The 13,841-nt window shown below is 37.7% G+C and overlaps 1 protein-coding gene across 5 annotated transcripts in view; it reads right to left on the reverse strand.

Moving 5' to 3' along the window:
- Positions 1–1,790: 1,790 nt before the first annotated feature.
- Positions 1,791–13,841, reverse strand: part of CALD1 (caldesmon 1) — a 255,466-nt gene continuing 243,415 nt past the window's right edge. For all 5 annotated transcript variants that reach the window (XM_043966907.1, XM_043966906.1, XM_043966904.1 and 2 more), the window contains 3 exons: positions 13,382–13,477; positions 6,445–6,525; positions 1,791–4,158 (listed from right to left, as the gene is read on the reverse strand). In XM_043966907.1, coding sequence (XP_043822842.1) covers positions 4,153–4,158; positions 6,445–6,525; positions 13,382–13,477 — 183 coding nt within the window. In that variant the 3' untranslated portion in view covers positions 1,791–4,152. The remainder of the gene's footprint in view (positions 4,159–6,444; positions 6,526–13,381; positions 13,478–13,841) is intronic.

A 13,841-nucleotide genomic window follows, 5' to 3' on the forward strand; every position in this document is an offset into this window, starting at 1 on the left:
TAGTCTATGGTCATGGATTTAAGGATCTCATCTCAATCAAACACTAATCTAACCTGAATCTGTCATCAAAACTCATTATTCTATTGGCAAACTTTTTAAAAATCATTTTCTCCAGGTGGCATAAGATAATTTAAAATGACCATATTCTTTCCATTTATACTGTTTTAGTTGCTGTGTACAGTTCTCCTGGTTCTGTTTACTTCACTTTACCTCAGTCTCTATAAATCCCTAAAGGTACCTTCTTCTCATCTGGGTCTAAGTCAATCTGATTCCTGAGTTTAGCCTAATTCCTGTCCCTGACTGAAGAACATATTTTTAGGGTCCCCAAACGATTTTCTTCTCTTTATTACTTGGAGCACACAGTGGCAAGCCAGAGGTCAGGGATAAGAAGAAAAAGAAAATTGGTCCAGGATACTTTGTGTGGAGTGACAATGAAGTGATAAACCTGCTATTCATAAGCCACAAAAGACAATTAGCCATTACTTGAGTCATATTAAATGAATGTCATATGATCAAGTTTTTCATTTGCCTGAAATCTTTTTAGTTTTACACTGCTACAGTTTTTCTTCTTTTCTGGTTATCTTTACCAAGTCTACATTGATATGAATCTATCCTCTTCCCTTCAGAGTTTGGTTAAGTTGTAGTTGCAAGTGGCCTGACAATGGTTTATTGGATTCTAGTAATCTTCTGGCCATGCTAGATATCCAAGAGTCATAAATCCCATATTCAAAACTCAGGCACAGCCTGAAATTTCAAACAGAATTTAACAAGGTGCCATGGAAATAGAAACATTTTCATCAAGAAACTTAACCTTTAGAGGCTCATAGTGCTAGTACTGGAAGGTCATTGAGTTCAACCCATTCATTTATCACATGAGAAAACTGAGACCCAGAAAATCACTTCCATAAGTAGCAGGAGTAGGATTCAAAACTAGGTTCTCTGAGGCCAAATCGAGCATTCTTTCACTCTTACCTCACTTCAAAAGCACCAATGCCTTGTGCCTGATAAGCATTCGCTCACTGCATTTTTGTTGAGTATGGTATTTGCATTCATTTTTCTGTTCTTAAAAAATGTCCCTTGACATTTTGAAATTGGACAGGGAGGAGGGAAGAGTTTTAAAGGCACCTCATACTTGTCCAGGGATATTATTTATTCTTCCATTGAATCTATTACCAGATTTGCTGAGCCTAGGACCCTCTACAAAAGGGTTCATTCCCTTCCTGGCTCAGTTTCTGAGTTGCCAGATGTCAATACTCCCACTCCCCACCTTTTGCCCACCCTCCCTGCTTTTCAGTTCCTTTTCATACTTATCTTTCCCTTATTACAATGAAAGCTTCTTGAGGGCAGGCACTATCTTTCTTTTTTGCTTGTATTTGTATCCTCAGTGCTTAGCATAGTTCCTGCTACATAGTAAAACACTTTAAAAATGTTTGTTGTCAGGGGCAGCTAGGTGGTGCAGTGGATAAAGCACGGCCCTGGATTCGGGAGTACCCGAGTTCAAATCTGGCCTCAGGTACTTTACACTTACTAGCTGTGTGACCCTGGGCAAGTCACTTAACCCTCATTGCCCCGTCCCCCCAAAAAATGCGTGTTGTCTTGCTATCCACTAAAGTACAATTTGTTTTTCTCTAAGTTGCCTGTAATGAAGAGTATTTTCAAAGAAAAATTATGTTAAAAGGAGAAACTGGGGCTTGTATTGAAATACAGGTACTTATCATTCTAGTCTTGTTTTTCCTTAAAAACAATCACCCAATTATTGTAGCTCTATACTTAAAAAAAACCAAGGCAAAGACATTTTGAGATATTTCATTTATTGTGGATGCGGTTTCAGAATATATTGTTTGTATTGCAGCTATCAGTTGTCAATGAAAACTCAGAAGTGTTTATAAAATGGCAGATTCACAAAAAATGCTAGGCAATTTGTAGTCTCACCTCTTAGAGTTAACAGATGCATTTGTCTTCTAACATGTAAACAACAAAACCATGTTTTTTTTTTTAAAGATTAAAACAAAATAATGAAACAAAAATCCTACCCTAAAACATATTACAACCAATTATTGGAGCATAATTCGAAATTGATATACTGTATATTTTATTCTCAACTTTATCCCTGATAGGAAAATATTATTAATTTGAAGGGAGTTTTAATTTAAATACTCAATATCAAGTTACCTCAGCATAAGTCTCTTTTTTGTATTTAATTCATTCTTTCCACTCCATTTTTAAAGAAACTGTGGAAACTCAGGTGCTACATGCAAATTCAAGCTCATTGTCTTATATCTTTCTATCTTCTTTTTAAAAATGGGATGGTTATTTTAGAGTCTTGGATGCTGCTTTTTTTTTTCCTGGTCTACTACCCTGAAATATGGAGCTGCTCTTGGCTGAAATGGAAGGAAATAGGTTCTGCGGCTGTCAGGGTCTCTATTTGTATGCATCTTGTACTTGCATCCAACCCCACCTGGGAATGGAACTGAGTCTGGCTTACTCTGTTAAGTCAACCCAGAGGTGAGTGTGTGTGTGTGTGTGTGTGTGTGTGTGTGTGTGTGTGTGTGTGTGTACCTTATCCAAAATACATTGCTATCCAATCAGGAACCATTTGCCAGAGTCCTATTTTTCTTCTATTATGAAGAATAAACATTTTCTGTTTTAAGAGAGACTTTATGGTTTAATTATAAATTGAACAAAGGTTCTTGGAGAGGTGGGGTGAAGATGGAAAAGTTTCCAAAACATAGGAAATTAATACATCTTTTTGAAATTTCAATTCACCTTCACTGGCTAAGACTGAAAAAAAATCTGGGAAAACAGGTTCATAGTTTAAACAAATGATTATTTTGTTAAGAGAAAATTATTAGGGCCCTAAATACATCTGTTAATTGTTTTAATTCAAGTTAGTCTTTATACACACACCTGAGACCAATCTGCAAGAGTCTGTAGTTTTTTAAAATCAATCTTATTATTATATAATTTTAGGGCTGGAAGGGACCTTAGAGAACATGTCCAACTTAAAATGGGAACTCCACTTGTAAAAAAGGGTAGACCTTGAACAGGATCCAGGGGGATATACTTTAGTATAATTCACACTGTACTTAGAATTATGGTAGTTTATATAAATTAACTAATGTGTTTTATATAAAACACTGAGCTATGTTGGTTTCTCTAACTTTTCTTTTTTCATTGCTTTTTCTTCCCTTTTATCAAAGGTCATCTGACATTTACAATTTTCAGATCTCCTGCCATCCTTCTAATGGCAATTGTGAAATATTAATATAGAAGTTGTGATTTTTTTTATTTTTTAAAGCAGTGATATTGTCTAGTTATGTAGGTTTATTACTAAATATAATATTCTAGCACATATTAAAGCATCCTACCATTAGTAGTGCTTGGCGCTAAATTTTGTAAGGCTATGTTTGTGTACATATGTATGTACATTCATACATACACACACACATATATATATATATATTCTAAATTGCAGTCCTTGTTACTATTCACTACTGAAGAAATCCACAAAACCACCAACCTTAAGAAATTAGTACCACTGTCAGCTAACATAATAACCCAACTTAGATATTAACTTAACTAGAATGGAAAAAGTGATACTTTAGAAGTATAAAACAAACAAAAAAAGACATTAATGCTGCAGTATCTCAAATCTGACATGGGCAACTTACAGAAAATATTACAATTGTCAACTAAAATTCTTTCTTCCATGCCTTATTCTAAAGTGCAGAAACAATGACTTCTGTATTCCAAAAGTAGCAACTGTTTATTTTTCTATGGATACTGCACACATTCCTTAGGCATTTTTCAACTTGAATGTATTTTGGTTGACTTCTGATGCAGCTAAAATCACTGTTCAGACATAGAGTTATGACTCTCAGTAGAAAAGTCTATATTTCACAGCATGGGTTTCTTTAGAAATAGGCTCCTGTGCAAAGGCAGCACTTTTACCTTGAATGTCTCTAGATTGTGATTATTAAATACAGTGCTAATATACATGGGTTTAATTGGGATAATGTAAAATAGACCAAAAAGAAAGAACCCATATTTTAGTAAATCAATATAAATATAAAACAGAACAATTGAGCACTTTTGAATTGAGCTGGTCCAGCGTCTTGAGCAGGTACCTATAGTATTCTTTCTCTAGCCGTTTCAAACCTGTTAAGAGAAGAGGCATTTAAAATGATGAACCACAGCCTTATAATTAGGTGTTTATTCTCAAAAAAATGAAATAAAATTATAGATGGAGGGTATGGGGTTTATGGTTTTAGTGCCATTGACTGGTATCTGAAATAATCATTGGGTGGGCCTTCCTTCTATGTCTGTGTCCCTCTTATTTTTTTCCATGCCTATTGCTTATCAGGGTTTTTTTTTCTGATTCCTCTTCATTTTCCCCTTCTTTTCTTCCTTTTTCCATGTCTATTGCCTTAACCAATGGCACTCAAAGCTATAACCTTTCTCTATACCTAGGATTGGCCCTATATGTGCTAATTTTGGTATAAGATGATTTTGAGTCATCCTTAAACAAAATGGTAGAGTTTGTTTTGGGTTTCCTCCAATCTCCCCCGTCAATTCCTGTCTCCTCCCTTTTGATCTAAAGCTCCACTCCTAGGGCTCTAATTACTCCACCTAAGTACCTCTACTACTCCATTTCAGCTTCCCATCATTCAGCTAATCCTGGATTGACAGTTGGGGTTTGCCATAAGCAAAGTTTAAAGAGGGACTAAGTGATGATAGATAAGACCAAAAGAAATGGTCAGATGGCATCTGAATTGGGGTTGAAACTCTGCCTGTGCATAAGGAAGCCAGACATCAGTAAGATGATTTATAGCATTATTATAGAAAGGCAGAAGCTGAAGATTGGTGGTAAAAGCCCATTCTACCAACATCCCACTCTTTCCTGACCATTTATTTGCTCCATGTCCTGGATGAGAGTTCTCCCTTGGATGTGCCCAATTATACCTTAGTAGACAGAATAGACAAGGCCCCCTCATAATAGACATTTTGAAGGAATGCCCTGTAGATTGCTGTTAATCCCTCTCCCCCAGGAAATGTGTATATTTATGGGGGGGCGGGGAATGAAGATTAAGCATATATAACTTCTGAAAAATTATTATTGAGTATTGTTTTAGAGGTTACCCTAAAAATAAAGTAAACTTTCTATGTTATTTTAGGATGCTTCTCTTTATGTTCCCCAAAGTTCATCTGTTTGCAAAAGAAGTGTGTATTTCTATATATACATATATGGCTTTTTAAACACATATAAATACATTTACATAGAGAAAGGGAGAGAAATATACATTTTCAGCATACATATTCAACAAAAATATAACTAATTATAAATTGTTAAAAAATTTCTTTGCCAGAATGCATATATACACATATATGTACATGAATATATGTTATATTTTTGCTGAATATATGTTTGAAATATTACATTTCCTATATATTATAACAGTCGCAGAGAAATGATCTTGTGGACACAAGTAGAGAAGCTAGACCCAGGAAATGCAAGAGCTAATTAACTGGTTAGTGGAGAAAAGACAGTTTGACTGATGTTTAAGCAGGTCTATCCTTTCAAAGAAACAAGGACATGAAACATAGAAGCAAGTCTCTCAAAATAGTGGATGATGGTGATCTTATAGTTGCACAAATGGATATAAAACTCGGCTTTAGCCCTAAAAGGAAGTTTGTTCAAGATTTGTTTAAAAGCTACCTCATTTATTCATTCTAGAGTTTCTGCCTATATGTGGATCAGAGGATCTCAGATTCAGTTAGAAGGAACCTTAGAGGTCATCTATTCTAACCTCCTCATTTTTCAGATAAGTAGACTGAGGCTTAGAAAGTTTCATTGACTTGCCCAAGGTCACTAAGTGGCAGATCCAGGTTTTGAAACAAAGTCTTCCGACTGCAGCTCCAGGACTTCTCCTAAAGTTTTTAATCTTACTTAACCATTGGTTCATAACTTTTTCTTTTCTATTCTCCCCTCTCCTGGAGGAAAAAGGTGCTCAATATATCCTTACTCTGCCCCCAAGGAAGCCTTTCTGTAATCTGAGACCCCCTAAAATATAGTTCAGGTTTCTCTCTGCGGGATAGGGACATTTTTTTTTTTTTGGTCAGAAGAACAACAGTGAGGAATAGACCTTCACTCTAGTCATTGGGTTCCAGGGTTCAACTTTTAGTGGCTTTAGGTGACCCCTAGTGACCCATAGTACCTATGGTATCCATATACTTTATTTTAGATTCCTTTGTTTCTAAATAAATTTATTGCTTTAGGAAAAACTTCAGAGAACCTGAGAAGCCGCTTTGCTAAGAGCAATGAATGGCTGTATAAGTCTGTTGTTGCTTCTTGCCTCTGCTGCTAATTCTTCTGTTTCTCCGCAGTCTGATGCTGGTACACTAGAAACACCTGGCCATGAAGTGTAAGCTTTCCCAAGAAATTACCTTAGCAGGTGAAGTGACCTTATCCACAGATTGCTTTTCCCAGAGATTGCGCTTGCTCGATACATCACCTGGCCTTAAATCCTGTTAAAAACAAAGAGAAGTAGATCAGATGGAAGGTCATACTTTGACCATGCCTATACCTCATCTGTAAATTTGTTGTTGTTTTTTTTTTAGTTGCTTTAGTATTTTCAGTGATATGAAATGGATATTTACCAGACAGTTTGTGCTAAAACATCAGAATAACCATTTCTAAGTGCTTTGTTTTGTTTTGTTTTTTTGGTTCTCCTCCCCCCCCCCATCATATAGAGATGGCCTTTGTCTTTTGGAAAAAGTGCTGGACTAGAAATCAGAACACCTGAGTTTTAATCCTGCCTGATCACTGATTTCTTCTGTGACTTTGGGAAGTTGCTTAAATTCTGCTTCAGTTTGTCTGAGGCAGACAGATACTATGGCGATGTAAGGAGAAATCAAATAACTCAATTAACTTTTGACAATTTGTGCTTATGGAATTAAATATGGCATAGATTACCTAAATAATTTACATGTAAATTTATTATGCATTTTCCCTCTAAAAGACTTATTTGTTTTCCTTAAACCAATATTAAAAGTAGTTTATAGTCCTTGAACCCATACTAACTGGGCAAAAAGCAAAAGTCAGAGCAAGAGAAACAGGAAGATAAGCTAAAGATATACTAGATGGTATGGAAAAGAGGGTCTAGGAACACACGTTTGTTACAGAAAATCTACAAGGCTGGATATTCCACATATGGATAACTGAGAATTTACTATAGACATAAGAACCCAATAGTCTTTATGAAGGACACCAAACTTTATAATTATAATAACTTGGTATGTATTAAATTAAGTGTGAATTTTGCTGAGAAAAATAGCACAAACTTTGTGTTGAACACAAATTTTATTTTCTTCTTAGAGCTTACCTAAATTGTAGGTAAGAAAGTACTTTAATTCTTATGGTAAGAAAGTACTTTTACAGTAAGCACAGTTACTTTGGTAAAACAGTGATGTCTATTTTGACAAGCCCTTCTTACGTAGCAATGAAAACTCTAAAAGAGCTGATTCCATTCATGGGTACCAGGTCAAATCAATATGTTATTTCAAGGATGCATGGATCATCGATTTCATTGGTGTAGATATTCCTTCCAACAATTCAGATATTGCCAGCGTAACCTTGGACAAGTGGGTTAAATTCTCTGAGTTTCAGTTTCTTCTTCTGAAAAATGACCTCTGAGGTTCCTTTTCAGCTCAAAATAACTGACACTGTGACTATGCCTTACTAGCTGGTCTTCATGAGTTGCTGGGGGTCAGTGATAAGTTTTCTCAAATTTTATTAGGCTGAATTTTGGTCATCAGACATACAGCTTATCTCTGTGTCTATACTTGAAATCATCATGGCTTAGTTAAGATCTGCCCAAGTTATAATCTTGCTGGTATAGCATTCAAGAACTGATATCACTTCTTTGCCACTATAAGGCATTAGACTAGTGAGAGGAAATAAATATTATTACCATGCAATTTTTCCTGGGCTCACTCATTGCACATCACTGTTCCAGGCAGGTTAGACCTGGCTGAGCATCTCATTGGGTATTTAGATTTTAGCAATGGCACATGTTCCTGATATCCAACAAAAAACTACAACTATTTAATTTGGCAGCATCAAACAATGAGTACAAATTGTTTCTGAAAGAGTTTCCCCAGACCCTTTGCCAATGTAACAAGGTAATTGTTGCCAAGTTGTCCTGAAGGCTTCTTTAGAGTTTTGGAAATTAGACAGTGACATGTTGATGGTAGATTTGGAAAGTGGCTTGTTTTAAGCTTGGGTGATTTATAGAAGACAAATACTTGTCTTTCATACCAATTTTTTTTGTCCTTAAATACTTTCTGTAAATCTTTCACTCACCAGAATTGTAAGTTATTTTCAGCTTACACTCTTAGTTTTAAAGTACAAGTTGCCAGTAGGTATGTTTTAAGTCTGAGGGCAATGGAAGGATATTTGGCAATGGCAACATTTTGGCAATTTGCCCACCCTGTTACCAGCTAGCATTGACTAAAAGCACAGAAAGAAGTAGTCATTTTAAATCAAAGTGGAAGTGTAAATGGATTTACCTGACCTGGCTTTACATTTTTAAAGAAAGACTCACTCCTGAAGAGTAGAAGGAGAAATGAAGGCATCAGAAGCAGGTTTTCCAGTCAAGCAGAGATCAAAGAGTGAAGAGGAAGAGTAGTCAGCTGAGAGAGTTTGTTGATTTTTTCAAACAAAAAAGAGAGAGAAGTTAGTGTTTTATTTGTTTTCTAATGAGAATTTTAGACGTAAAGGAGAGACAACCAAAGCAGATATATTTAGAAGGGAATTTCATTTGCAAAAGTCCATGCCATTTTACACATTCTATTCACAAGCAATGCTAGAAACACCCAAATGGGAAATCAGGTGGGTACTAGTTCAGATTTGGAAAAAGTTTGATTTTTTTTTTTGGATGGGGAACCAATAATGATGGATGTTGAGCAAAATATTTTAGAGAACTTTTAATTTTTACCAGATCAAAGGCTGGCATCTTAAGATATTGTATCTAGAGCGGGGTAGTTTTGTTGCACTCCTTTCAGTCTTGGAATATCTGGCTTTTTCTAACACTTAGCTAACGTATTGCCTCAATTAATCAACAAACACTTAATTAGGCCCTTACTACTGTGTCTAGGCACTGGAGATACAAATACAAAAGTGAGATAGTCCCTGCCTGCAAGGGTCTTAGAACTTCCATCAGAAGCCTGTCCTGACCCCCCCTTCTTTGCTTAGTTTCTCTCTTTCTCCCTCCCTCCTTCCCTTTCTCCCTCTCCCTCCCTCTGTAAATATATAACAATCTGTTTATATATTTTAGCTTTCCAACAGAATGTAAGCTCCTGGAGGTCAGACACAGGCTTTAAAAAATTTTTGAATTCCCAGTACCTGCCACAGTACTTTGCATATAGTGGGTGCTTAATAAATATTTGTTGAATTAGATTGTATATTTTCTTTCTTTTTTTTTTTTTGGTGAGGCAATTGAGGTTAAGTGACTTGCCTAGGGTCACACAGCCAGTAAGTGTTAAGTGTCTGAGTCCAGATTTGAAGTCAGGTCTTCCTGATTCCAGGGCTAGTGCTCTATCCACTGCGCTACCCAGCTGCCCTGGATTGGATATTTTCATGAAGGAAATTGGCTTATATTCTTATTAGACAATTTTTAGTAGTAGGCTCTTTAATCCCATTATTTATTTTTCCCTTCTTTCTAACTGGGCTGTTACTGGATGGGCATCAATTGGGGTATTATAATCTTCCTGAAAAATTAGCTTTATCCTTGCCCTTATCAGAATTCTTAGAAACACATGCCTGTCTGTCCTAGGATCAAAATTCACCTATCAGTGTCTTCTGTTTACCAGGGGTGATTCTTCTCTCTGACCTCTGAAGATGTGAGGGGAAAAAGTAGATTTTTGACAATTAAACATTAAATTTATTTGAAAAATAAAAGGGGGCAGCTAGGTAGCATAGTGGATAGAACACTGGCCCTGGATTCAGGAGGACCTGAGTTCAAATTCGGCCTCAGACACTTGACACTTACTAGCTGTGTGACCCTGGGCAAGTCACAACCCCAATTGCCTCACAAAAAAGAAAAAAAAAGAAAAAGAAAGAAATTATTATGTGTTAAGGTACAGTAACAACTCTATAGACACTGGGACACAGTTTCAAGGAAGGAAAGGTCACTCTAAGGAATAAAACAGCAGCTACATTTACCTCTCTTTGTTCAGTGTAGCCACACAATAACAGGTCCAACTCATTAATATTAAGCAGGAAGAGGAGATGATTTTTTGTTTATCAGGAAATGGATTTTAGGCAGAAACTTTATTGTTGCTTTGTAATCTGCTTTCTTCTGGCTTTTTGATTAGGAGTAGCATAGTGAACAATGTTGAACTAGGAATAAGAAAGACCTAGATTCAAATTCAGCCTCCAACACTAGCTATGTAAATGTATAATGGAAAAAAATACTTGGTTTAGCATCAGAGATCTGGATTGAAATATACCACTTATCCATGTGGGAGCTTGAACAAACCATGACTTCTCTAGATCTCTGTTTTGTCGTCTACAAAATGAGGAGGGTTTAGAGTAGATCGTCTTTTAGGTACCTTCCAGTTTTAAATTTGAGATCCTGGGGCAGCTAGGTGGCTCAGTGGATAGAGCACCAGCCCTGGAGTCAGGTGGACCTGAGTTCAAATCTGGCCTCAGACACTTAACACTTAGTAGCTGTGTGACCCTGGGCAAGTCACTTAATCCCCAATTGCCTCACTCCCCCGAAATCTGAGATCCTTTTTAACATGGGCAAGTTACTTATGGACTGAGATAAGGAAGTATGGTGAACTTGATTTCTGGAGAGAATTCTCAAACCAATGAAGTCACAAATATCAGTTACCATGGCAGCTTGGAGGGAATCTCTGTTGGGGATGTCAGTATAGTTTTACATTCTGACATGAAGTATTCTATACAAGGGAGTAATTGGTTTTGACCTATCTTCCCTCTAATTATCAAAACAGAAAATGATCAGCTTATCTATTTAATAATAAGAAGAAATACAGAAGAGTCAGAGTTTGTAATATGCTGAGGCATGATTAAATCATCCTAGCTTAAGCTTTTGAGTAAATACTGTAATACTTCGGGGACATCTAGGTGGCACAGTGGATAAAGCACTGGCCCTGGATTCAGGAGGACCTGAGTTCAAATCCAGCTTCAGACACTTGGTACTTACTAGCTGTGTGACCCTGGGCAAGTCACTTAACACTCATTGTCCCGCAAAAACAAACAAAATACTGTAATACTTCAAAGGCCTGTGATTTTTACTAAACTGAATACTCATTTCAGCAACACAAATGGCAGCCCTTCTCAGGCTTACTAGTTAGCCTTCCTGAGTGGCTGTGACTTGAAAATGTCATCACTAGTTGGTGACCAACTTTGTAGGTGACAATGAGCCTCCTCAAACATAGACCAGGCTTCAGACAGAGTGAGTTTCTTGGTCTATATTTAAAGCTTTTTTAGTTCAGTAGGACTTGCTAGAGTCAGTCTGTGCTCTGCTGGCATAGTAAGAACCCAAGGTCACCTTCATGCTTTGATGAGACAACAGAAGATTATATATGAAGAAAACTTCCTTCCCATTCCATCTGGGAAGGTGCTGAGACATTCTATCTTGGGCACAGAAGAGACCATACCATACCATACCATACTATACCATACCAGGGCCTCTCTCAGATCAGAATCTTACATCAGATAAATCATACAAGTGTATGATCTAGTATGATCCCATCTAACCACCACCAGGGACCAGTGATAGCCAACACAGGCATCTGACCATTCATCCTGACAATGCTCATTTTCTTTTACTGGAAATAACTACATGGAATTTCAGAGACCCTGCCTTTCCCACCCCTTCCCAAGGAGAGTTAATACATTTATCTTTTGGGCTAGTTCTGAGGAAGAGCTGCCTCTATTGAAGGTTGAGTTGATCCTTGCTGTAGTCCGCTATCTACCCTGTCCTAGACATATTTAATCTCACCTAGCCAGAAAACCAGGATCTATACAGGGTGAACATCTTGTCATTTCCCCAGCTGCCCATGTGTGTTCTATTCATTCTCTCTCTCCCCCCCTCCCCCCCTCCCCCGCCCCCACTCCCACTGACTCCAGTACTCTGTTTTTCTTTTACCTCTTGTTCAGGGACCAATAATCAAATCAATATTATCACTCCTGGAAAGGGTATGACGATATATTACCCTTCTCTGGCCACCACTCATCCGGCTATATTTGTGGTAGCACATATACATTGTAATGGAAATTCTGCGATCAGGGAACATCTCACTTTTGTATTTCTATGCTTAGAAGTTTGATTGGTGCTTGACCCACATTGGGTGCTTTAATAAATGTTTGTTGATGTATAGATTCTAGATAGCTATGCCTGGATTTATTATATAATTATTCTTATTCATGCCAGAGCAGGAAGGAGACTGGAGCAGCTGACAAAGGTGCCTCAATAATACTTAGAAGACATGACCTCTTGCTTTGATGCCTTTCCCTTCACGTTCCTATATCACATCCCTCTTTGTATGCTTGCTTAAGATTCTGAATAGATCCTGTAACCCAGAAAGTAAATAGGAATTTTTTTGCCCCAGGCCAAAATACACCCTCAAGACAATTTGGTGGACCTTCTTCCCTTTGTCTGGGTTAGGGCACCCACTTTCTGTCACTTTAAGCTCCCTGCAGAAGAGAGATGGACAAAGTGGGAAGAGAGGGAGCAGAGCTTGCAGGTGGCCAGTAAGGAGTCATGGGTGTAGTTGTGGGGAAGAGGAGCTAACCATTAGCCTCTTCTTTTAACTAATTATTCTTGCCAACTAGATGCTAAGCTGAACTGTTTCTAAACATCTTCTGAGGGATGATATGTGTTTTTGTTTTGTTTTTTTTAGTGAGGCAATTGGGGTTAAGTGACTTGCCCATTGTCACACAGCTAGTATGTGTTAAGTGTCTGAGGCCAAATTTGAACTCAGGCACTCCTGACTCCAGGGCCGGTGCTCTATCCACTGTGCCATTTAGCTGCCCCAACGATATGTGCTTTTAGCACCCTCCAAATTTTAGCTGTGTGACCTTAAGGAAGGCTTCTCATCTTTTGGGGCCTCAGTTTTCTTCTAAGGGAAAAGTACACTAAGGTCTTTTCTAACTCAAAATTCTAAGAATCTCATGACCAGTGTCCTTAAGCGCATAGCTAAAGAAAGCCCTTTGGTATCTGTTTATTTACTAGAAGAAAGCGGTACCACTTTGCTCCTTCTCTTATCAAATGAAATTGTCTTCTTTTCCTCCAACCTCCTGCTTGAAGGAGAAAGTATAAAGAAATCCACAGAAACTTGGAGCTGCACTTACAGAAGGCTTAGGAGCCGGAGATTTGTTCCCTTCTGGGGTTTTAGTTAGCCACTCGTTGATGCGGCTGGAAACCCCCACTTTCAAGCCAGCAGTTTCCTGCAAAAGAGAGGTAAGCATAGGAAATATAAAATACGTAAAATGGACATAACCTTGGTTACTAACTCATCCTGGAGCACTCTGCATGTGGCTGCTTAGCTGGGGGTTGATGAGAAAGTGTTGGAGAAGAGAGACATTCTTTTTTCTGGAGTCACATGTGGTTCCAGACTCTCTTCAAGACTTTCAAGACTGACTCTAGACCCACTGAGGGGGCTGGGAGGAAAGGGGGGCAGGGAAAGAGACAGAAAGAGAGAGACACACAGAGACACAGAGAGACAGAGACAGAGAGAGACAGAAAGAGAGACAGAGAGAAAGAGAGAGACAGAGAGAGCCAGAGACAAAGAGACAGAGGAAGGGGCAGAGA

This window comes from Dromiciops gliroides, chromosome 5, assembly GCF_019393635.1.
Source record: "Dromiciops gliroides isolate mDroGli1 chromosome 5, mDroGli1.pri, whole genome shotgun sequence".
NCBI classification, from domain to species: domain Eukaryota; kingdom Metazoa; phylum Chordata; class Mammalia; order Microbiotheria; family Microbiotheriidae; genus Dromiciops; species Dromiciops gliroides.